Source organism: Protobothrops mucrosquamatus, unplaced genomic scaffold, assembly GCF_001527695.2.
Source record: "Protobothrops mucrosquamatus isolate PMUCROS unplaced genomic scaffold, P.Mucros_1.0 scaffold1291, whole genome shotgun sequence".
NCBI lineage: Eukaryota > Metazoa > Chordata > Lepidosauria > Squamata > Viperidae > Protobothrops > Protobothrops mucrosquamatus.
This window is the reverse complement of record NW_015387494.1, coordinates 49,741-74,898: the sequence shown is the minus strand read 5'-3', so window position 1 is coordinate 74,898 and position 25,158 is coordinate 49,741. Positions and strand designations below refer to the sequence as shown.

At 35.2% G+C, this 25,158-nt stretch overlaps 1 protein-coding gene across 2 annotated transcripts in view; it reads left to right on the top strand.

Annotated features, from left to right (window-relative positions):
• Window positions 1-20,173, top strand: part of SUZ12 (SUZ12 polycomb repressive complex 2 subunit) — a 25,755-nt gene extending 5,582 nt beyond the window's left edge. Inside the window, exons 5-17 of one of the 2 annotated variants that reach the window (XM_015821265.1) lie at window positions 1,220-1,288; window positions 4,742-4,791; window positions 5,991-6,076; window positions 8,837-9,068; window positions 10,194-10,296; window positions 12,608-12,713; window positions 13,246-13,423; window positions 15,994-16,085; window positions 16,529-16,672; window positions 16,987-17,144; window positions 17,444-17,642; window positions 19,073-19,152; window positions 19,427-20,173. In XM_015821265.1, coding sequence (XP_015676751.1) covers window positions 1,220-1,288; window positions 4,742-4,791; window positions 5,991-6,076; window positions 8,837-9,068; window positions 10,194-10,296; window positions 12,608-12,713; window positions 13,246-13,423; window positions 15,994-16,085; window positions 16,529-16,672; window positions 16,987-17,144; window positions 17,444-17,642; window positions 19,073-19,152; window positions 19,427-19,775 — 1,846 coding nt within the window. In that variant the 3' untranslated portion in view covers window positions 19,776-20,173. The remainder of the gene's footprint in view (window positions 1-1,219; window positions 1,289-4,741; window positions 4,792-5,990; window positions 6,077-8,836; window positions 9,069-10,193; window positions 10,297-12,607; window positions 12,714-13,245; window positions 13,424-15,993; window positions 16,086-16,528; window positions 16,673-16,986; window positions 17,145-17,443; window positions 17,643-19,072; window positions 19,153-19,426) is intronic. The other variant, XM_029285109.1, reaches the window with a different exon arrangement.
• The last annotated feature ends 4,985 nt before the right edge of the window (window positions 20,174-25,158 follow it).

The window sequence follows — 25,158 nt, the reverse complement described above, 5'->3', positions numbered from 1 at the left end:
TAAGTAGTCTGATTCAGGCAGTCTCCCACCTTTGGACTATACAAAGCTAACTAAGGTAACTAAGCTTGGTAGCTAAGTTTGGCTACTGATAAAAAAAGATTGTTTCTATATACTGTAGAAAGCTGAAAGTTCTCCTCATACTAGGATTCCCAAAAGCTAACCATGTTCTTGAATAGATTTCTCAGTGGATCTCTGCAGTTCAGAGGCAAGACTATATTGCTAGTTTTCAGACTATGCAGGCTAGTTGATTGAAGGGATTGTCAAAGGAACCACTACCCAATTCTAGCATTTCTAAATCAAACTCTTCCTACCCAGAATATAAAACCCAAAACATAAAAAAAAAGAAAATATCCTGTGCAAGATAATGAAAAATATTTTAGAAGGATGAAAAATCCTTGATTTAATGTCATCATTTTGATAAAGAAGATGCAGAATGTTGCCACTTGGTAGCTGGGGATTTCTTGGATATAAGAAGGCTGTTTGGAGCATTCTGTACTCCTTTTCGGTATTATTGTTTTGTGTGGATGTTTTCAAACTCAAATATACTCTTCTATCGGTTTTCAAATTCAGCTTGATTATATCATTTATAGAACAAATATAATAGAAATAGTAAAACCTGAAAGGAAGTTACAGCGTTGCTTTCTATGTTGGTTCTTTATTTTATAGATGAGCCAATGTTTCTCCGTTTTTGGTGGCTCAGCATTGGCATCAGTCTACCAAATAATGTAGCATGCTTTCCAGGAATTTTCATGTGGTAATTAATGCTAAGATTAATAGAGTATGTTGCTTACTTAAGGAAATATAGGTACCTGCAGTTACTGGTGTAGCTACTTCAACATTTGGGTGGGGTGGGGTTGGTTATATCCAAAATGGGGAGGATTGGTAGATAACTTAGTGATGTAAAGACATCAATACAAAACTGAATTTCAGTTGTAACTTTACCTGTGCTCAGAGATCTGTCTAACTTTGGATTAAAACCTTGTAAATGTTTTGTACTCATGGTGATATTTAAATTGCATTCAACAAATAATATATAAAAAACCTAAATTAATAGTAATTGCTGGGATGTTCCTCATACATTCAGTATGATTTTGAAAAAAAAAATGCCTGGGGCTTGGTTCCTGAAGGATGGTATTTTTTTAGAAGAATTTTTTTATGCAACAAAATTGTACTACATAATGGAAATCAGTGCAATTTGAAAAGCCAACTTTTATTGCAGGAAAACTTTCAGAGTAGACGGGATGCTGACGAAAGTAGAGAAAACAAAGGGAGAACACGACTTGCAAAGGTAACATTTGTTTTATCAACCAATGTGTTTCACTAGCAATGTTTCAACTGCGATGGATACATGATAGATTAAAAAAATGTGGCAATAAAATTTATGCAGAAATGGAAGTGAAATGTGATGTAGATTAAGATAATTTGCATCTGCTTCTCCCATAATAAAATATCCATAAATTAATCCTGTTAAAGAGATGTGTGTGTTTTGTACTTTGATAGTGTGATGTCTCAGTTAACACTGAATGATATATAATAAAGTTGCATCTGCAAAAGGAGACTTCTGTAGACATTTATTTTTGGGTAGTATATAGGCTGGATACACCAATTGATTTTTTTTTTTGAAATTTCCTTGATTTCCATTATGTAGTCCAATTTCCACTTACTCTGCACTGTATGGATTGGGATCAGTGGTACGTAGATTATATTGCAATTTTTTGAACATAGTTTAAAGGCAACCAAAAAGAGTGCTCTCTTTTTGGCTGCCTTTAAACCATGTTTAAAAATATTGTGACTTTGCAGATAAATGTTCAGCATATTATATCATACTGAAATAGCTATATTAGCTGTCGCTTGACTTCTGGGGCCAGTTCAAAGTGCTACTTTATTACCCTCAGTACATTGACATAGTTTTGGACTGCCATATTTCAAAATGTTTTGGATGTGATCCTGCTGAAATAATACAGTATTTAAAAACTGTTATATAATTAGAAATTCAGTTTATTGGAACTGGAGAAGGAATCTGTTGAATGGTCCATTTATCTTTCAGAAATTGGTCTGATTTCTCTTTGGGTTTTTGGCACAGCATGAATTATTATTTTAGGAAGGCAATACATGTTAGTGATTGAGATTGATAAGTGTACACTGCTATGATGTTTGCTGCTTCTTTTAAGGAATTTTATTTCTTTCAATAATGTCTTTGTACATATTTTAGCTTACGCTTCTCAGCTTTTTTAGAAAAAAATGATAGGTAGATCTTGCTTAATGATGCTAATTGGGATTGGAAAGTCAGCAATATTGTCATAAGTCAAAAAATAAATAAATCATGTGACTGTGCAACTTAGCTAGGGCAGTTCCAGCAGCCCCAGTTGCCATTGTAAAGCAAGGACCTTATGTAACTACAACCTCTGACTTCCTGCCAGCTTCCCCATTTACCTTGCAGGAAAATGGTCATTGAAGAAGTGAAACAAACACTACCTGTTGTAATACATTTTTATTAGCTTTTATTGAATTGTTTTAGAAATTGGAATTTAATTCAAAAGAACTTAGCATTTCTTAATGTAATAAAAGAATATAGCAAATGAAGGGTAGGACATTGGGGATGTGCAAACCTATAATAATGATGAAAATGACTTCTATTCTGGAAAATTTATTTCCCAAGAGTGCCTAAAATCACTGCTTTCTAGGGTGTAAAAAACTTTGTGGGAATGAGCCATGTACTTTTATGCACAGAATATGTTATCAAACTTTGCTTATATGCAGATTAGATTACATTGAAGCTCAGCATTACAGTGTTTTGAATTCTAAGACAAAAAGATGCTCCATTATATGCAGGTGGAAACATTTCAGACTTGTCTTTAATTTCTCAAGCCAAATACATCTTTTCCTAGGACTGTAAATTGGGACTCTAGTGAAATACTCAATTTTATTTTCTATAAATCCGCTGCCAATTCTATTTTCTTGGATGACATAGGCTCATAACTTACACATAAAAAAAATAATGTAAACTAAAATCCTTCAAGTGAGGAATTGCTTGAATAACTTAGGATCTTAAGTTAACGGCTTTTCTTGATGAGTTTGTTTTTAGGAACTGATGTTAGTTTCCTATTTGTCCTTCTGAAATAAAAGTTTCAATCATTTTTCTTGATAGAGAATTGCAGATTGTTTTTAAAGTATAAACATATACTTTAAAATATTTAAAATCCTGAGATGTTAAATTTATTAAATTTGTAACTTTAGAAGCCAGTGGTTAAAGTTCATTGAACAATATATATATCAGATTTGTTAAAATGGTTCTTGACAGTAGTTTTATCCAACATTGGCATTATAGTGCAGGTGAAAGGGACAAGCTTTGATGAGTATAGTAAGAAAAGAAAAACTCATAGTTGTGTCATAAAAGCAATGCTTTTCTCCCAGTTTATCCTAATTCAGTAAACAAGGCTTTCAGTCATTAATACTTCATATCTAGGAAGTGTTATAGCATACTTCTTTTAGAAAGAAATCAAAGCAAGCCTAATAAATCATATAATTACCAGCCAATTTAAAACTCTGCATTATTAAAATTTCTTTGCAGTGCATTCTCATTAATATACAACATAGTCATTGTAATGCTGGGGTAAAATTACTTCCACCAGTGCTGAAATCTATGTTGCAATTGAGTCATTTTTTTCTATTATAACTTTCATGTAATTACTGCCCGACTCGTTACCTGGTTTTACAAGGTGTACCATCTTATGGAATGCCTTGAAGTTGACTCCCCTCCAGTGGTTTTGCTACTTGTTAAGGGTCATTTAATTTCAGCAAGCTGTTGAAGCTAATGTTTTGACTAGGATACTATTGACTCTGTCTCTCTATTCAGCGACTTTACTATTGTATGACCTTTACAAAACTGAATTTTAAAACATTGTGAGATACCTTGAGTGGTGATTGACATAACTCAAATTGTTTATAAATATTTTAACAAAATAATTTTATGACATTGTTCTTTCAAATTGACTCTATTCAAGACCTAAACAAATGTAGGCAGATAATGAAGGGATCAAGCGGGTCAGAAACTTTGGCTTATTTTGTTTAGAGCAGCCTGCTCAACTAATGACCTCAGATATATTGCATTGTAACTTCAGTCATCCCCATCCTATTGTTATATTGCCAGCTTGGTGAGTGAATCTTCCAGGTTTTGTCTCGTCTGGTAGAGGCCTTTAAATATTAAAACAAACACTTTGAATTGGACTCGGAATACTATTGATCAGCCTTAAAGTTTGACACATATGAAGTAAATACAGGTCATAATTAGTAAAATGACTTGCACTTTCAAGCATGAGAAATTCTTCATTTAAGCATTCTAATGTGGAATATAATATTAATCCAGACAATTAGGGAATTAAAGACTAATGGTAGGTCGGTATGTGTAATGTAAGGAAGTGCCAACTGAAGCTAACCAAGAATACCTAAAACAGGAATTAAACTATAGATTCCAAAGGAAAAAGTGCAGTCTCATTCAGAACTATCTGTACATCTAATCCCAACTACTTGAAACACCCGGTGAATAATATATGTGTTATTTTAGCAAAGGAGCCAAAATGATTATTTATAGCACTTGCTATGTTTCATATAAGTAGTTGTATAGTGGTACTTTTTGTTATTTGTAAATGCAGTGTTTTAGTGGACAAAATCTTTGTTTGCATAAAGACTTAAAAGAATGTCACAACTTCAAATCAGTTAAATTTTTATTTTCTTAATTTAGCTTGTCTGCTCATCTACATCTCACCTTTACCGGTTTCTTCCATAAAAATGGTAAGTAGTTTATCTCTTTTCCCCTTGTGATGCTGTTCTCTCAGTTGACAAATGTCATTTGTTGTAGAGTTAGGGAATAAAATTAAGACAATAAAAATACTTTTAAAACTTGACTTATACAATACCATTGCAAAGTATTAGTTATATCCAGTTTGTCAGACTAATTAATTGGCTTTAAAGCTTGAAGTTAATGGCAATCTTAATGATTTTGTTTCTGTATATTAGTGTGGCGTACTAAACATTTGTTATGGTCCTCGACTTACAACCATCGATTTAGTGACCATTTGGAGTTACAATGGCACTGAGAAAAGTGACTTATGACCTGTTTTTGCACTTACGATTATTGCAGCATCCCCATGGTCACATGATCAAAATTCAAGCACTTGACAACTGGCATGTATTTATGACGGTTGCACCATCCTGAGGTCATGTGATCACTATTTGTAACCTTCCCAGCTGGCTTCCAACAAGCAAAGTCAGTGGGAGAAGTGAAATTCACTTAAACACGAGTCACTTAACAACCAACTGCAGTGATTCATTTAACAACTGTGCCAAAAAAGGTTATAAAATGGTGCACAGCTCATTTACTGTTTTGTTTAGCAATGGAAATTTTAGGCCCTATTGTGGTAAGTTAATGCCTACCTGTACCAAGGATTTAAATTGAGCTTCAAGAAGAATATTGTGTGCTATGGTATTCCCTTAAATCTAAAGCTTCTGGACCTTTGTGTTTCAATTGTATTTGGTTGGCAATTATTGTAAACTCCATAGGACTTTGTTTCAGTATTTCAAAATATACTAAACCTTTGTACCATTTCTGAGTGATGGAAAACAACTGCAGCTCTATTTACGGGTAATAAATAGATGTTTTTGAATTTGACATCTGGCTTTGCAACTAAGGTGATTAAAAACAAAGTACTTTTTTTGTCAAGCTTAAATATAGAATGGCCATCACTAGACAAATGCTTTTCTGTTTGCCTAATTCTGCATTTTTTAACAATGTGTCTTGAGAAATCTCTCTGCGAAAAAAAGGTAGTTACGTTAGGCAATTCCTACTGACATGAAAGCCTTCTGTTAGGGATGAGTGGGCATTTCTAAAGCATCCAGCAATATCTTACTGTAAATATATCTTGGCCATGCAGAATTCAATTCCTAATCTTTTCAGGATTTTAAATCTTTCTCTTTCTATATTGACTGTTTAGATAAGCCATTGCAAAATTCAGAAAATGAACAAAGTTCTGTAACTCTGGAAGTATTGCTCGTAAAAGTTTGTCACAAAAAGCGAAAAGTAAGTACTAGAAAGCAAATGTTAAAATACTAGAAAAAATAGAAAAGACAATTATGTTTAGAAAAGTTATAGTTGGTAAGGAAGAGCGTGACATTAAAACTAGGCGGTTTCTTATAAGAAGCTATAAACTATCCAAATAAGTAAGCCATTTGTTTGCTTTGTCAAGTTTCTCTTTCACTGTTGTTTTATTCATATCTCTCATTTAAGGACTGGATTTTTTCAGATTTTACTACCAGATGAAATAATAAGTTCTAATTAGGTCTTACTTTCTTCAGTTTGTTTACCTGAATTCTAAGGAGAGGGACCATTTTGCCTCAAACTCTTAATTTTAAATTTAAATTTAAACTTTTAATTTAAAAACATTTAAGCTTAATATTTTTGATAAATGGCTTTTTCTCTTTGTTGATTTTTTTAAAAATGTAGCTTAAGATTTTTACAACATTTTTAAAAACTGCTTGCATTGCAAGCTGAATGATAAGTCTTAAAAAGTGCCCCTGATTTAACATTTTTAAAAATTTTGTTTGAACAAAAGGCCAAAAACTCCTTGTTAGTCGTTGTGGCTCTTTAGATCCTTTGGCACATTGGAAAAGGGTTGTTAGAAACTGGAAGAATGATAAGACTTGGTGAGCAATTAAGCGGATATATGATTACCGTATTTTTCCGTCTATAAGACGCACCCTTGTATAAGACACTCTGGCATGCGAGTTTCTCTGTGCCGCTCAGCTGTTTGGCAGAGCGCCGAACAGCTGAGCCGGCAAATCCGGAAGTTCGGCCGGCCGACAATCTTGCCCCCTCCCCTCCCCCCGTTAGTGGGAAGCCCACAGGGGCTTGACTGCTGCACCAGGTGGCATGGCAGCGGCGTGTAAAGAATCCACGCAGGCATGCCCTGGGCTGCGGAGGTTACCATTTTTCTGTGTATAAGACGCTGCACTTGTATAAGACGCACCTGATTTTTGAATGGGGTGTTTGCAGGAAAAAAATAGCATCTTATACATGGAAAAATACGGTATCTTCACCAGATCTTTGGTTTTGGAAAAAAGTGAAAAAAGACAATATTTTGACGAATCTGAAAGAAAATTGTTAATATTTTTAATTTCCTCCAAAACAAAGGGGAATATTTATACACCTGTTTTTAATAGTCATATTCTCTCTTTATGTAGACTTTGGTGACAATCATAGGTGCAGTGTACAAGACCAATTGTACTTCCAAATGTTCTAATTAGAGTCAACCATGTGGATGCAATTTAGTTAAACAGAGGTTTTTGCTATTTAGGTCTGAACTAGGAATGGTGGGGAGAGATGTTGTTTGTTCTTACTGTACATAGCAGCAATTCCTGAATCTCATTATCTCTTTATCATTTTCTTAATTCAAACATATATTGCATGTGACTGCACAACTTTCCTAAGAGACTACTGAATGGCCTGGGTTTTTGATGCCAACAGAAACAATGTATCATACTAGAGCCAAATATTTTTCTGCTTCAAATGTAGATCCTGCACACCTCAAGAACTAACAGTGAACTGAAAAGAATTCAATTTCATTATGTTAAGATACATCTAATCCATTATTACTTCTAGAACACAGTTCATGGCAGTGACAGCTTCCTAGGATAAGGGGGTTTGTCAGCAGTTTTATGACAAACCTCAGAAGCCTGGAAATAAATTTCATTTAGGCATACTGTAGTTGAAAATTTATCCTGTATATTCAATAGTACTATCCAAATGGAATATTAGAAACTAGGTAAAAATATATTAATTGGTACATCTTTTGTCTCTACCTTCAATTAAGGTTTACTATCATCTAAGTTATTAATAAAAATAATCTAGATATTTTTGATTACTTCATCGGTTCCAGAATACCATCCACATTTTTCAGCTGTGCAAGTTGAAATATTATCAATTAAAGCTGATACCATATACATTTATTGGTATTGTTCCAATTATAGCATTTAAATTGGGGGGGAAATGTGCAAATTTGTCAAAGTAGTTTATTAAACAGCTTTTTTCTTTGAGTATAAAAACTCAAAATAGCATGCTTCTAATGACAGCTCATGGTATTCTATTTTTTAAAAGTTAATTAGAATTTCAGCAAGAATATTATGAAACAGAATTTCAGACATAGTGTTACAACTTTAGATTTAAAATGAAAGGTATAATCCAGTGTAATTAAGTTAGGAAAATGCTTTATTAACAATTTTAGTTAAAGCTAAATTATGAAATCTGCAAACTTGATAACTTTATTTTGGTCATTTCTGATAATATAAAGATTGGGGCTATATTGCTAATTAATGTTTGACATAATGTAGATCTAGTCCTCAGGCTTCAATATAAAACTTGCTTGTTTGCTTGTCTGTTACAATATATTTTAGATGCAGTGTGTCTCTAATATTAATCTTCTGAAACTGTTGGAAAAGTCGCAAATATGAGCAAGTTCAAACTAGGTGATATAAAAATAGTGATTTTTAGAGTCGGTTCAAACCTTTAGCGAGGGAAGAGAAGGAAAATGTAAGCCTTTTTCATCCAGTATCCCCTGTCCTTCTGTCCTTTTGGAGGGACCTGAAAACCAATCTTTCTTTGGCCCATAGTGGGCTGTTCTAGGGCACCATCTAGTTATTGCTTTGTTTTAATGTGGGTTGGATGTGCTGTGCACCACTCAGATTTTGTATTGGGGCAATATATAAAATCTTGTAAAATAAATAAATGGATAATCTTGGGTTTTGCTCTGCTGTGCTCAGCAAATCATCTTATATTTGTCTGCAGGATGTTAGCTGTCCTATAAGACAAGTACCTACAGGGAAAAAGCAGGTACCTTTGAATCCAGACACCAACCAAATAAAGCCAGGCAACTTTCCATCATTGGCCGTTTCCAGCAATGAGTTTGAACCCAGTAACAGCCACATGGTGAAGTCTTATTCATTATTATTCAGAGTAACTCGTCCAGGAAGAAGAGAATTTAATGGGCTGATAAATGGTGAAACAAATGAAAATATTGGTAAGAGTGAAGTCTATTTCACTTTCACTTGAAATAAAAAGATGGAGTCAGTTCTTGAATGTGTCTTGAAGGTGTTCATCGCAAAAGATTTCGTGCATACCTTTTATCTGCCTTCTTTCAGTTTTGACTCAGACCCACGTGTCCTTGAGTAAGGTTTCTTTTTCAGGGAAAATTGTAAAAGATTTTCTCACATCACTATTTATTTATTCCTATCTTTCATTTTCCAAAGGAGCCTAAATTGGTTGCTATAGCTGTCCAATAGAATATTAAAATATTTTTAAAAACCTAATTCTTATATAATTTTCCTTTTTGGCCTTCGCCTTGTGTATTATAAATCCAAACAGGAGAGAACAGCAACTTGGAAAAAGACATAAATGGAGAATAAACCACTTCCTGAGGGCAAGGTTTTCAGTTCTTGATGCAATCATTTTATTGCAGGTAGTTTGAGAAAGTTTAACGTATTGCTATAATAAATACAATTCAGTTAAGTAATTTGGTGTTTCCGTATTGGCTAGAATCTGTTTTGCCCTAGAGAATATATAGCATATGTGGGTCAGACATTTTGAAACAAGAATAATGAAAGTACTTTGGCTAGTATTTGAGAAATGATAAACCTTGAATAAGAGAAAGATCAGCCCTGAACAACACTACAAATTCTACGAGTTCCACTGTGCTTTTAACACACCTTGAAGTTGGATTTCCTGTCAGCATCCAAAGTGCCTATGTTAGCAGAATGCAAATTGAATTTACTTTTATGCATCTGGTACCTTAGTATCCTTTTATCTAGAGCAGGGGTGTCAAACTGCCGACCCACGGGCCGGATCCGTCATGGCGACACATCACGTGACGTTGCGAGTTTGACACCCCTGATCTAGAGCATATGCAATTGAGAGCAGTGAATTGTTTTAATAAAATCTTCTTGTGCATATTAAAACTTTGCTGCCTAGAAAGGATTTCTATACCAAAGAAAGGATATGATCTTAGTTTTTTCATTGCTTTCTATTTTTACTATGTATCTGTAAACAGCTGTTTATGAGCAAATTCAAGTAATAAAATTCAAGCTACATGAGTAGTGAATTATATTAGTAACTATTATGTTCATACAGTAACTGTATTTAATTACAGATGTTAATGAAGAGCTTCCAGCTCGAAGAAAACGAAATTCTTCCAATCGTGAAGATGGGGAAAAGACTTTTGTAGCACAAATGACTGTATTTGATAAAAATAGGTAATGTGTTCTTTAAAAATGAGTTTTTTTCCTTGCATATGTTTCTATTAGCCTTTTAAATGTGGATTTTATTTTAGCCTAAGGCAGGGGTGTCAAACTGTCAGCCCGCGGGCCAGACACATCATGACGAAACTGCGCCCACCCCATTGCCGGCAATGGGAAAAAAGTTCTGATACGTCGCGCAACATTACAAGTTTGACATGTCTGGCCTAAGGTTTCTCGATCAAATTTAATTTTTGAAGGCTCATCTTTCCCAGAATAGAATTAAAATATTCTTCATTGCATTATAAAATCTCTGAGAGAAATTGTTACCCCCTAAAATTAAGATGTATTTAGTTATATATATATTTATATTATACAACTATTTACGAATTTATGACATAAATATCTGCAGCAGATGCCATTTCAACACTCTTCTATGCTGTCTATATTGCGCTTGCATAGGTACTGTCCTTTTTTGAGACTGAATGCTTTATTCCCATTTCTATACTGACATAGTAATTACCACCTGTGATTAAACATTGCCAAAAAATAAAGATAACTCAATTCTGATTTTCATGCTAAGTTTAAAATTAGAATGTTTTAATGTAGTTCTTCAGATGAAAAAGCACATTGATTTTTATTTTAAAACAAGTTATAAACTTGTTTTTTAGTAACAACACAGTAAAACAGTACAGTCTACCGATGTTCTTCTGCATTCAAAGTTCACAACAGAAGTGGAAACTTGAAGTGTAAAATTTATGTACAGATCAATTGATTTGAAAATGTGTTTATAGTAAAGATTTTTAAATACACATTTTCAGGGATATCTTTAAAATAGGGTCCTTTATTAGACTTCAAGGGTTATCTTTTTCTGCCAGAATTCTGTTAACCACAATTAACAATGGTAGCTATGGCAACTAAATGGACTGAAAGGTAGTTACATCTGCAAAAGATACGTTAAACAGTGTGTGTTATTTTAGGACCACACAAAGCATATGTACAGTATATTTGAAATGCAACATTTTTTTCCTCTTTTTCAAATAATAGAATTCATCCAAATGGACCAAACATGAGAAGTAAAGTGAATCTATGATTATAAGGGTGGGGAGAAGCAAGAAAAGGCCGAGCGTGGGTGGGTCTGTGGGGCGTGTAGAAGTCATCTGGGAGCAAATTTAAAGAGCAAACAAAGCTTGATAGAAGAAATAATAGAAGCAATAATATATGCAGGTAGTCCTCAACTTGCAGCCAGGTGAATATACATGTCCCAGGTTGATGTTGCAGGATCCAATCTGGGATTGATCCCTGTGCTGGGCGAGAGAGGGAGGGAGGGAGGGAGGAGCTCCCCTGAGGGGATGGGCGCTCCGGCATGACTCCGAAGGCTCAGAAGGTGACCAACCCAGATTGGATCCTGGTACAAATTACAACGGTACTGGGGGAAAAAATCCCCCATTGACTTTGCTTCTTGTTTCTGACACAGTAAAGTCATCAGTGCAAGCCAGATTCACTTAATGACTGCTTGATTCACTTAACAACTGCAGAGATTTGCTTAACAACTGTGGCAAAAAGGTTGTAAAATGGGCCAAAACTCACTTAACAACTGTGGTCGTAAGTTGAACACTATCTGCATTTGCCAATCTAGAGATAGATCAAGAATCCTTTAGTGTTGGGATCCAGCCTCTTTTTATTAAGCCAAACCCTAAGTCAGTCCAGGATACATAGTTATCACAGTAGAGATCAGTGTAATAAAAAAAATCAGCATTTTTTTCCTTTTAAAATAGAAAATTGTTTTATATAAATCACCTTCACAGACAAAGGGCATATGGCATACGGTTAACATTTCTAGCACTAAATCTTAAAAAAAAAATGCTTATGATATTTCTGATACAGGAATTCTGCCAATCTCAAAAAGATCAAACAATTGGAGAGGAAAAGTAACAATAGGCCAGCTAACATTTCAGTATGTTATATTTCTTCCAAATAACATAGAAACATGGTTACAAATTGAAATATAATATAATGTATTATAATATATGAATTCCTTGAACAGGTTTTAGTTTTGGAAATAGTTGAATGGTTTTGTTCACATCAGCCCCAGAGTTTTTAATCCTTTACCCTAATATGAATGTTTTGAGATTTTACTTTTCATATCCTTTTCTTGCTCCAATTATATTATTTATTGCCTTTCCACATTAAGAAATATGTATTTATTTCACAACATTAAAGTGGATAATTTAGAGATAATGAAGAAACCCCATAAAATTCATAAAAATTAAACCAAGCTATGTGACCAACATTGAATATTGAATAATAACTTTTTTTTTTGTAACAGACGGTTGCAGCTTCTTGATGGAGAATATGAAGTAGCAATGCAAGAAATGGAAGAATGTCCTATCAGCAAGAAAAGAGCAACATGGGAAACAATACTTGATGGAAAGGTAAGAACCAGAACTCCTCTCAAAAGTTGCACGAAGTTGATGAATTTCCTTAGCTTGGAATGTTAGTGACTTGAAATTTTATTAATAAGGCAACTTACTAGAAGGGAAAAGTACAGGTTAGTTCTGTCATAGAGCAATACTCCAATGAAATATTTTGAAATAAATATTTCTTCTTTAGAGGATTACGCTCCATAAGGCTTGATGTTCAGATGACTGATCATTTACTAGTGTGTTGGGATCACATTTGAAATCTCTTGCAGGCTGAGAGTGAACAGCTAAAGGGGAAATACAATTTACAAATTGATACATGAGAATATAATTAGATGTCAAGTATGCCATGTTCTCACTATAAATATTTGCAGTGCACAAGCCATTCCACTGCCCCACTATTGCAGTGAAGGTTATTTGGCTCTTAACAGTTTAACTATGATCTTTTCTCAATATTTTTTTTTATGAATGACTTGTTCCATTTCACCTTATGAAACACTCCTTTCGAAAATTCCTTAAAAATTTTTTTTTTCTTTTATTTCAGAGGCTTCCACCATTTGAAACATTTTCTCAGGGACCAACACTTCAGTTTACACTTCGATGGACTGGAGAAACAAATGATAAACCTCCTACTCCTATAGCTAAGCCCCTTTCAACACGGAATTCAGAGAGTCTCCCTCAAGAAAATAAGTCAAGTTCTGTTAAACCGACACAGACTATAGGTAGGTGAATATTTGAAACAGAAATACTAGTTGTGCTGCTTGCTTGCTGTAGATCCCTTCCCTTTGCTGGAATAATTTTTAAAACTCTTTTATTTCAAGTAAATGTAAAATATTACATGAGTCATACTGAGATTATATTAAATTAATTGGATTAATCTGCCTGAAGCTCAAATGAAGAAATGTCGCTTATTGGATCTACTTTGTCTTATATATTGTCTCTCAGAGAGCCTTTAATTTCAGTGCTAATCTGTCAGCATTGCTTGAAATTTGTTTCTGGGCCCATTTCAAATCTTGATCTTCAAAATTTTTAATAACTTCAAATATCTTTATTTTCAATAATGCATGATAATAATTATAGCTCCCTGTTTCTTAAGATATATTTGCTATTTAAGAATATTTGCATAAATTGAGAAATATTTACTTGTATATTTTTCTTAAAGTTTAAATATTTAGAATTAAAGACATGGCTATTTCAACTAGCAGGACTGGCCTAAGGGGAAATTTTTTAGCGGGGTTTTTAAAAAACAATTTTAAATTAATCAAAGGCCAAATCTAATATTTCATTTTAATTATGTTTTAACGATAGTATTGGGGTATTTTTGTATTAGTTTTTTATCAGGCTGTCAGCCGCCCTGAGTCCGTAAGGAGAAGGGCGGGGTAAAAATTCAATTAAATAAATAAATTAAATAAATAAAGACATAGGTATAAAAACTGTAAATAATGGCTTTCTTAAATGTAATATGGTACAGATTTGAAATAAACAAGAGTTTGTGTTCAAATTATAATATGGTAGAAATAAAAATAAGTCTGTAATTAATTAATATGAAAAAAACTGAATAGAATTGGAGGTTAATTCAAATATTGTACCAAAGCAAAGAAAAATACTTATATTAAAGATTAGGAAGAAAAATTTTCAGCCTAGCAAGTGTCAGGTCCTGACTGACCTTAAGTTTGAAAACTAAATGGTCAGAACTGGTTAGTATTTGAATGGGTGATGATCTCTAAATATTTGAATGGACCACCATTTAATATTGGAGCTTGGACTAGGCTGGAAAGTCCAGCACATACACATAACACCTCCTTGAGAAAATTAATACAGAATCACTTCTGTATTGTAGCCTGGAAAACTATATTGATATGGTCCTAAAGTCATCAGGTTGAGGTCAATATTACCTTTTATTTAAAATGTATTGCAGCCTTTAAAATTGCAAAACAGCTTAAGCCTGTTTTAGAAACTTATGCTATAGATCATATAGGATGCCTGCAAAATATATGATCATAAATATCACTATTGTAAAAAAATAATAGTTTAAAATATTGCTAACAATATATGCAGAAATATTGAATTATATCTAAAGTTTTATTTGCTCTTACCTCAAAAAGCAAACTTTTCTTCTAGCTTTCTCTGCATTTTTATTAGATGTTTCTGCTTGCTTTGAATGGGTCTCACAGTCCATCTTTCATACGTTTTTATTCATGTACTAAGACGTGGCATAAGGTGTGTGCATAGTAGTATGATGACATAGTAGATGGTTATTCAGTGTAGTTGCGCAAGAAATTTGCTGGGTGGCTTTAGAAAGTCTAAAGTGCTATAGGAGATTAATATGTGATAATAATGTTCAATAGGAAATAATAAAATAAATATACGCATTGAAAGTACCATAAATATTAGTCCAGAATACCCTTGTAGTGTATCCCACAATAGTGATTTGAACTTGTACTAAAGTAGGATTGTTTTGCCTATGAAGAAAAGCAATGTCTCCTTAAAATCACGGACATCTCTTGACTATCTCCTGAACATGTACATTTTTCATGTCCATACATTTTTCTTGACGAACAGTCAAAAGTGACTTGCCATTGCCTTTTTCCTTGAGTCTGTCTAATTTGGATTTTTTAATTCATTTTTATTATAGAAATGTTTAACAAAAGAAACAAGAAAAAAAACAAAGAAAAGTGATAAGTAAATAGAAAATAAATGAAAAAGAAAGATATAAAGAAATGGCTTCTGATCTTCTTTATAGCAGTTTTAAATATAGTATTTATGATATCCTCTGTCTGTAAGATTACATAATGGCTCCCCTTCCACATTATATCCTTTCTAACCATAAAACTCAGAAATCACACAAGTTTATTTTTGTTTGTTTGTTTGTTTTCAGCAAAAAGTTCAAACAGGGTTTCCAATCACTATCAAATGTAGTCTTTTCCATAGTCAAACGAGTCAATTTTGCCATCTCTGCAAACTCTATCATCTATGATTCTATCAAATTCACCAACCATTCCTCCATTGTAGGTATTCCAGATTTTTTTACTTCACAGTCTAGCCAGAATCATGGGAGTTCCCGTCAAAATACTGACCAGGATAAACTCTCCTTAGATTCGTAGCCTAAAGAAAATCAGCCAGGTGCTGGCATTTGTTGTCTTAATTAAAGCATCTATTTCCAAAATAAATAAATTGCTCAGTTACTAATTGCTGTAATTGGCATATGTAGCAAAGATGGCCTTCAAAAGACTTAAGTCTTGTACATTGTATTAAGACTATGTAGTCAGTGACTATTCAGATTCTGTTTCAGCTGTGAAGGAATCTTTGCCATCAGATCTACAAACAAGAAAAGAGAGAGATGTTTCAAATGAGCCTCGTCAGAAACTGAGAATATTTTATCAGGTATTAACTATCTAATGTTTGTTTGCTACAGGTCATTGTTGTGTTATTTTATCTAACTGTCTATTAGAGTCTATAAGTTACCTTATAAGTAATTCAAGGCAGCAAACATACCTAATACCCCTTCCTTCCCCTATTTTCTCCACGACAGCCACCCTGTGAGGTGACTTGGGTTGAGAGAAAGTGACTTGCCCAGAGTCACCCAGATAGCTTTCATGCCTAAGATGGGACTGGAACTCACCATCTCCTGGTTTTTAGTCTGGTGCTTTAACCACTCGGAAAACTAGGCAAAATATTTCCCCGTTCTTGAAGGAGCTAGCTATCACTTCTTGATTTTGAGCAGAAATATGCACAGATTCATAAAATGCATACTAGAAAGAAAATGAATTGCAATGTAGGTTTTTTCTAAACAAACTCATAGTAGTAACATCATCTCTTTTTATTAGTTTCTTTATAATAACAACACAAGGCAACAGACTGAAGCTAGAGACGACTTGCATTGCCCATGGTGCACGCTGAATTGTCGCAAGCTTTACAGCTTACTTAAACATCTCAAGCTTTGTCACAGCCGGTTTATTTTCAATTATGTGGTAAGTATTGTAGTAAAATCACTTGGGGTTTAATATTTTGTTTCCACTGGTGTTGCCTTAGTGGAAGGTGATTCCATTATAGAAAGCTACATTGTAAATTTCTAGATGGAGCTCAGAAGGTAAGTGACCAAATTTAATACTTTTTTTTTTCAATACTACTCAGCAGTAGTAGCTACAACAGGGAAAATCCACATTAAGTCCTGTCATCCTTCTTAATGTACCCAGTAACTCAGAATAAACAAATAGTGGCTAAAAGTTGATTTGGAATCTTTGTGCAGCAAGATTTGGAAAACCCATTCTTTTATTTATTGCAGTATCATCCAAAAGGTGCTAGGATAGATGTTTCTATCAATGAGTGTTATGATGGCTCCTATGCAGGAAACCCTCAGGATATTCATCGTCAGCCTGGGTTTGCCTTCAGTCGTAACGGACCAGTCAAGCGAACTCCAATAACACACATCCTTGTATGCAGGTCGGTAGAAAATGGAGTTAGTCTGTACATGTCTGTGAGTAAAAATACACAGTCTGTGATGCTCTCGTCATATTAGAGACAGTAACTGTGATATTGTGAGAGCTTACTATTTTAATACGTTGGTGTTTTTAAATGAACTTTACAACAATAATTGATAATCTGGATATATTGCTGCTAGAAAACAATTAGGTTTCTAGGCTGCTGCTACTACCTTCACTCCTCAAGTGGTCTTTGTAGGATTGCAGTGCTGCTCAGATATTTAAATACCTGGTTGAAAACATTAACACTTCATTTTTCAGGCCAAAGCGTACAAAAGCCAGCATGTCAGAATTTTTGGAATCTGAAGACGGAGAAGTAGAGCAGCAAAGAACATATAGCAGTGGCCATAATCGATTATACTTTCACAGTGATACTTGTCTACCTCTACGCCCTCAAGAAATGGAAGTTGATAGTGAAGATGAAAAAGATCCTGAATGGCTACGGGAGAAAACTATAACGGTAACTTTGGGGCAGACTGTGATACTATCTCTTAATCTGCTAATATTATTAGTAGATGGAATTGGTACAATTGCTGATGTAAATAGCAAGGAGCTGGATTATGTACGAAACAGGAAAATATTATTGTCGGTCAGATTCTGAAATGTTCTATATTAATTTAATTACTATGGAAAGAAAAAAAAAATATAATGCAGGGAAGAGAATCTCATGTTTAGGTTGGATGCTGGTCATAAGATTTCCATATTTTACAACTAGGGGCTCATAGATGGCAAATATAGTTAGGTGTTCGATACATTGAGTAAATGGGGCCATACTTTTATTTTTCCAATGTTGCAATATCAGGGTTGTTGTTGTTTTTTGCCATAGTAAGGGCCCAGAGAGTTCATTTATATTGTCCAATTGTCAAATTTTATATAGGTGTATATTTCAAGAGAATGTTATCCTTTGAAATTTTGCATATGTCGCACCGTCATGTTTATGTAGTCCGCTATTGTCTCCCAAAACATGTTATGTGTAGGACACTGTAAAAGCATGTGTTTTAAAGAAGCATTTATTACATATCCAACAAAATGCTTTCTTAGGCCATCCTGTTATGTACAAACGTAATGGGAATCCAATAAATTCTAAATATTTTTTGTTGCATAAGTCAGGGGTCCCCAACCCCTGGTCCAGGGACTGCTAGAATCCAGGCCGTGCATACAAGCGAAGCTCCATCTGGGGATGCAGGCAGCACATGGAACCGATCCCTGGTGCCCAAAAGGTTGGGGGCTGCTGGCATAAGTCATAATTTGAGGTCCATTGACACTCTTGCTATAGAAATTAAGGCATTCCTTCATTTATCTAGGGCCCCTAGGCAATATAGGAACCCACTAATTCTTTATTCCACTTGTTTCTTAGCATCTGCATCTCTCACTGATTTATTGATAACAAATACTTGTAAAAACCCAATAGTAGTTTTTTGTTTTTATTTTATTTTAAAGGATTTAACTGGTGGTTCTTGTATCCCAGAAGTTGAAAGTGCTGCTACTCCAAATAGAGTTGTTAACAAATGTTGTAACTATAAATATTACTGTTGGGTTACATCTGATAGATGTTATTTATCTCTTAACACAGCATAGGTTAAAAATTCATCTTTATCATCTGTCAATTGGTCCAAAGTCAAAATATCTCCACTTCCATCCAATTTTTCTGTATTACATCTTTTCCCCCAATTTTTAAAGTTGGGTTTCCCCATAAAGTCAATTTAGCATGAGGAAAAGGGTCTTTTTTATTAGATATTACATTCTATAACTTTCTGATGTAATGGTTTCCAGAGATGCTAGAGTTCTTAGTACTTAGACCCCAATACTGCCGATCCAACCAAGTGGCATCCTTATAATTATTAATATTTCCTTTGCTTTAACTAACTTTCAATGGATGTCTCACTGCAGCAAATTGAAGAGTTTTCTGATGTTAATGAAGGAGAAAAAGAAGTCATGAAATTATGGAATCTACATGTTATGAAACATGGGTATGTAATCTATTTTTAATCTAAAATGGATGAGAACAGAAATATGGATGAAAAATTATTCAAATTTTCAAAAAATATTAAATATTTTGCTGTCCTTATTTTAATGTAGTGAGAATTTTAAAAAGTTCAGTTGGAAATATGGGCAAGAATGGTATTTCTAAACAGGATTCTTTTAAACTTGCATCTTTTGAGAATTCCAAGAAATCCAAATTCTGTTTTTTTCAGGGGTGACAACTAAGTAGTAATAATTTGTCTCGTGTTTTAATGTTAACAGATTTATTGCTGACAATCAAATGAATCATGCCTGTATGCTGTTTGTAGAAAATTATGGACACAAAATTATTAAGAAGAACTTGTGTCGGAATTTTATGCTTCATCTAGTCAGCATGCACGACTTTAACCTTATAAGCATTATGTCAATAGACAAAGCTGTTACTAAACTCCGAGAAATGCAACAGAAATTAGAAAAAGGAGAGTCCATTACAGCCACAGCATCTGAGGAGTTTACAGAAGAACAGATGGGTGCAACTAATGGCTATGGCGATGCTAATTCTAGGGAACGGTCTTCAGAAATAGATAATACATCTTGTATGACAAAACAGAATAGAAAACAGAAGATCTGAAAAGACCAGCTGACAAAAAAATGAAGTGATATTCTAAGATGCATGAACTCTATAAGGAATTTAATAAGATATACAGATTTTTAACAGGCACTGCTGGAAGCAAAGGATTTCATCACAGATAGTGTTGATATGGTTCCTATTGAAATAATTATGCAAGTGCAACATGTATATCAGTTCTAGTGATGTAATGACAATACTCAAAGTTTGAGCATGAAGAGCAATACAATTTTTGGAAATTTTAATTATGAAATGTACTGAATTTACATAACTTGAGTATATGTAAACCAGTTTTTATATAAAAAATTTTTGCATCGGTAATGGCTGACTTTCCTACCATGGAGTTGAAAATGAGAAGCGATCGGAACAGTTTATAATTTGTACTTAAAAATTCTGTTTCTTTTTTGTAGAAAATAATGTATCATTTAAAGCTTAATTTGATCCTTTATTTTTATTCTATCAAATTAGAAGACCGCAGTTTTTAAATACATTTTTAAACATTCAAGTGTAATATTGCACTTCTATAATGTCCATTTAGGGGGGAAATTGCTTTATCTATCTCAAACACAGGGATATACTATATTAATTGTGCCAGTAGCCTAAAAGAATTTGTTGATATCATCTGGTATATGAGATCAGACTGTTTAGGGTGGATGAAGATGATGATATGCTGCTTTAACACCTTCAGGTTATGGTGGGCATTTCGGCCTACATTTGCATGTATACAGACTGCAGAATCAAAGCACAGTTAACCTGGGACTTTTAGATGCTACTTTTAAGGGGGAAAATACACTGTAAAATTGGTCCAGAAAATGTGTTGCACTTCTTTTGCAAGTATTCTGTGATGTATTGCATTCAATACAGATGCTAATTAAAAGCCTGGTGCAGTCTTGCACTGCTCTTAACACATTAAAGCATATGTTTACAGATTTTCTTTTTTTCCAATGGAAAGTAGCTTCACTACTGGTACAGTATCAGCACCAAGCGTTTGTTCCAGCAAGCACTATGGTTGAGTAACATCACCTCGTTTTTTTAAAAAAAATCTTAAAATAGTTCATTTTTCATATTCCTTATTTATAAAGGATCAGTTATGTATATACAATTTACATTTGTTTTTATTTCATTCCATCATCGTAAGTAGGCAGTTCCCCATTTTGGATTTTTGCTATGGAATGGGTGGGGAAGAAGCTTCCTAATGGAGATTTTCAAAACTTTATAAAAACTGTAAATACTGACTTTGGTCCCTTAAAGGTGTGTTTAACTGTGAGACTATTTAACTAATGGTGTGGATGTGATTTGTCATCCAGTATTAAGTTCTTAGTCACAGATTTGTGTCAATAGCAAAGAGGGAGACTACAGTTTTCATTAGGTGTCTTTTGTCTGCTCTGAGTTGTAGTAAACTCTAATTACACCTTTGAATAGCCGGCAAGCATTTCTCTTGGGCTTTAATTTGCTAAAGCTGTGCACATATGTAAAGAAATATTTTAGGAGAGACATAGATGTAGAGTTATTGCTTATGTCACTTAAGCAGTCGCGCTCTCAATGCTTAAAAGGAGGCTAGCATTCTTTGCACAAAAAGTTGATGACCCCCAAAAATAGTAATCAAATTACTTCTGTCAAGTAAACTTTCTATGTCATGTCCATTTATAATAAAAGCTGAGAATCCCTTTGTTTCTATTTATAATAAAGATGGATTTTCTATATGTACTCTTAATGAGACTTTGAAGAAATCATGTAAACTGGATGAACATTTGAATGGTACAGTAGATAAAGACAATTGTTTAATGAACCTTTTTGTTTTTACATTAAATGTTTATTTGAAATTTGAATTTTGTACATAAAGTTCAATAATGTAAAATCTGACAAGGTGTCATGTTGAATCTTTTCACGTATATGCCAAGATGGATTCAGAACCAGACAAATTTTGGTATGTGTGTGGGGGGGGAAATATTTGCATTTGGACTAATTGTGACTTGTGATAGGGCCTGAAATAGATTTTTTTTGGCCTGCATTTAGAATACTTTTTTAAATTATTTTTTTTTTGCTTTTTTCAAGACTTGCAGTCATAAACTAATGTAATTTAGATAAAACATACCAATAGTATTCTAAAGATAAAGTCTGATGCCACGATTGTCCATGAAGGGACCAGAAATGGTCAACGTTCAGATTGGCAACAAACATTTTTCTTTTCCGATCTGCCAGTCATTGAAATACACAAGCAAAATTATTTTTCAAATATTAACATCAAGTAGGAATATTTTGGGAAATTAAGATAGTAAAAACATCAAAATATACGGACGCACTTCAACTAATCACCCAAGAAAGCAGAACTCTTGAAACAGGCATTGTCTCAAAAGGAAACTTCTATTAGGGACTAGTGATAGCAGAAGCTGAGATCTGAAGAAAAGCCTGTGTGAATGATATAATTAAAAGCAATATGGCCCCTCCCACCAAAGTCATAATGTCTGTCTGAACTCCAGCCAATCCACAGGTGGCTTGATGGGCGGCTGACTGGTACGGTAGGCTCGCATCTCAAGGTCTTCTCCAGCTTTCGTTTCCTTGCAACTATTTCCTAGATGAGACACATTCCATACTCAAAAGAAGGCCAGGCAAAGAAAGAGGAAAGCGAAAGTTACCAACACAGTCCCCCATACACCCCCTCCCCCAACAGAATGGCAGGCCCCAAAAGAATAGAAGAAAAGAGAGCAGACTACGGCTCTGATCTACGTGAATTGAATTCACCCAGGGCCATAAGTGTAACCTTTCTGAAATCAAAGTGATAGGTAATCTTCAACTTACAGCACAATTGGGACCCAAACTTCTCTTGCTAGGCAATGTGGTCATAGAATCACACCAATTTTTTAACATATTTTTTTTTGCCATGATCATTAAGTGAATCCAATTTTCCCCACTGACTGCTTGTCAGGAGTCCCTAGGAAGGTTCAAATGGTGATCGTGGGACTGGGTCACTGCAACCGTTGCATCTATGTACGCTGGTTGACAAGCGCCCAAATTTTGATTGGGTGACTGGGGACACTGCAGTAGTTTTTTGTAAGTGCGAGGACTGGACACGAATCACGTTTTTCAGCAACATTGTCACTTTTGAACAGTTGTTCAAATGGTTTTAAGTCAAGGACCACCTGTTTTGCATTTTTTTTCTAATGGGAATTCAGCAAACACACTTTATTTCAGTTGCTATTGTTGTGCTGAATTCAAGGAATAAAACGTAATTTGCTTAAAAACTTCCCAATTTGTGGCCTGCTCAATTGTTCGGGCTTCTCTGGCTTAGCTGTCTGTTTCTTTAAGTTGTTCATACTGAAAATCAATTGCAGTCATATCTGCTCACAGGTATTAGATGATTTTTGATCTTTAGTTGTGCATTCACTTGACCATTACACATCACGCCCAAGAGATAATAATGTGCTACCTCCTGGCGCAAAAAGGTGAAGTTTTCATCTTACCCTACTGAGCTTCCAAGCTTGAGACAAGGTAGTAGTCACTTCAAAGCCAAGGCAACCATTTCTTCCAGTCTTCAAATTTTGCAGTTTCCTCTTTTTTAATATACTGTATTTATATGGAAGGCTGAGTGACCCAACCAATATGTATCATGGTTAATTTTGTGAGCATCTGAGAAACGAGTCTCAGATTACAGGAACGATCCCTTCCGTGGCAGGGTTTTTAACAACAGATCTTACAGAGCAGATTATTGTAGTCAAACCACAAGGTAACAGAGACAATGCACTATATGTCAGGCTAAGCTCAAAAATGATGTGGAACAATTCAGCCAGAGTTCAGTTCTTTATTTGCACTTAATAGAAACTTTCTAGAATAAACCCTTATTATTCTCAGCCTGACATACCCTGGGAGATTCTAAGGAGTGGCTGTCCTTTCTCTCTGTCCCCTATCCAGCTCTGCTGGGCTGCCTCTTGTCTCATCCTCTTCCTGCAATGTGTCTCCTTTCTAGGAAACTGCCACATCACTGTAGCCCATCATCCTCCCCTCCATGGGCACTATTTTTCACATCATACAAACTTTCCTGATTTAGAATAGTAGTGACCAAAGGTGGATGCAGTATTCCAAGTGTGGCCTTACCAAGGTTTCATAAAGTGGTATTAACACTTCATGTGATCTTGATTCTATCCCTCTGTTAATACAGCCTAGCACTGTGTTGGCTTTTTTGGCAGCTGCAGCACATTGCTGGCTCATATTTAAGTGATTATCCACTAGGACTCCAAGATCCCTCTCACAGTTGCTACTATTGAGTGAGGCACCCCCTATACCAGTGATGGCGAACCTTTTAGAGACTGAGTGCCCAAAAACTGGCCCTGCCCCTGCTCCACCCCCTGCCGGCCCCCGCTCTGCCCCCCCATCCCCCGCCCCGCCTGCCCACAGGACCACTTACCGCCTCCAGGGCCCGCCACAGATCGCCCAGGCAGCCCAGCAGCGCTATGGCAGCCACAGCTTCTGCCCGCGCCCTGCAGCATCAACTGCATGATGGGGTGTGAGGACAGAGTCTTGTCTACACTGGCTGGCTGCCATGTCCTTGGCTGCACTGCTCTGTGTGGATCACCCTTGAGGGCGACTCTCCTTCAGGGGGGCTGCTGGAGAGGAGGGGGTCACGGGGGGAGGCATGGCTGGGGCAACGGCACGTGTGCCCACAAAGAGGGCACCGAGTGCCGCCTCTGGCACCCATGCCATAGGTTTTCTTGCCTAAATGTAGAACGTTACTTTTTTCACCATTGAATTTTATTGTTAGATAGCACCCAATATTCAAGTCTGTCAAGATCTTCCTGTATCTTAAGCCTAACCTCTGGAGAATCTCCATAGACAATCATGCTAAGGCCTTCTTGGCCACTGCTCCATCTGCTGTACTAGCAGGAATTGTGAGTCCAGGAGAACCCTCCAATTATGAACCAGCTTCATATGGGGGAGCATGCCTCTCCCATCTAGAGGTAAAGAATAATATTTCTAGATTCAGAAAGGCTTTAGAATCCACAGCTACTCCATTTTGCTAGGACTTTCAGTGCCTCATGTGCTTGGCCAGAAGCAGGAATACCTACTGTAATTGGGCATCATCTGAATATTGGTATTACTTCAGCTCAGGTTACTTAAGTTTCACCTAGACCAGGGGTAGGCAACCTTGGCTCTTTTATGACTTGTGGACTTCAACTCCCAGAATTCCTGGCTGGCTGGTTGGAATTCTGGGAGTTGAAGTCCATGAGTCATAAAAGAGCCAAGGTTGCCTACCCCTGACCTAGACATAAAGTAGCAAAGGGAATGCACCGACTCTATGCAATTCTGCAACACGGCTCTCACAAACTCAACTTTTCCCTCTCCTTCACGTCACCCCTGAAACCTTGCTTCAAGGAAGAGAGATTATAAAACC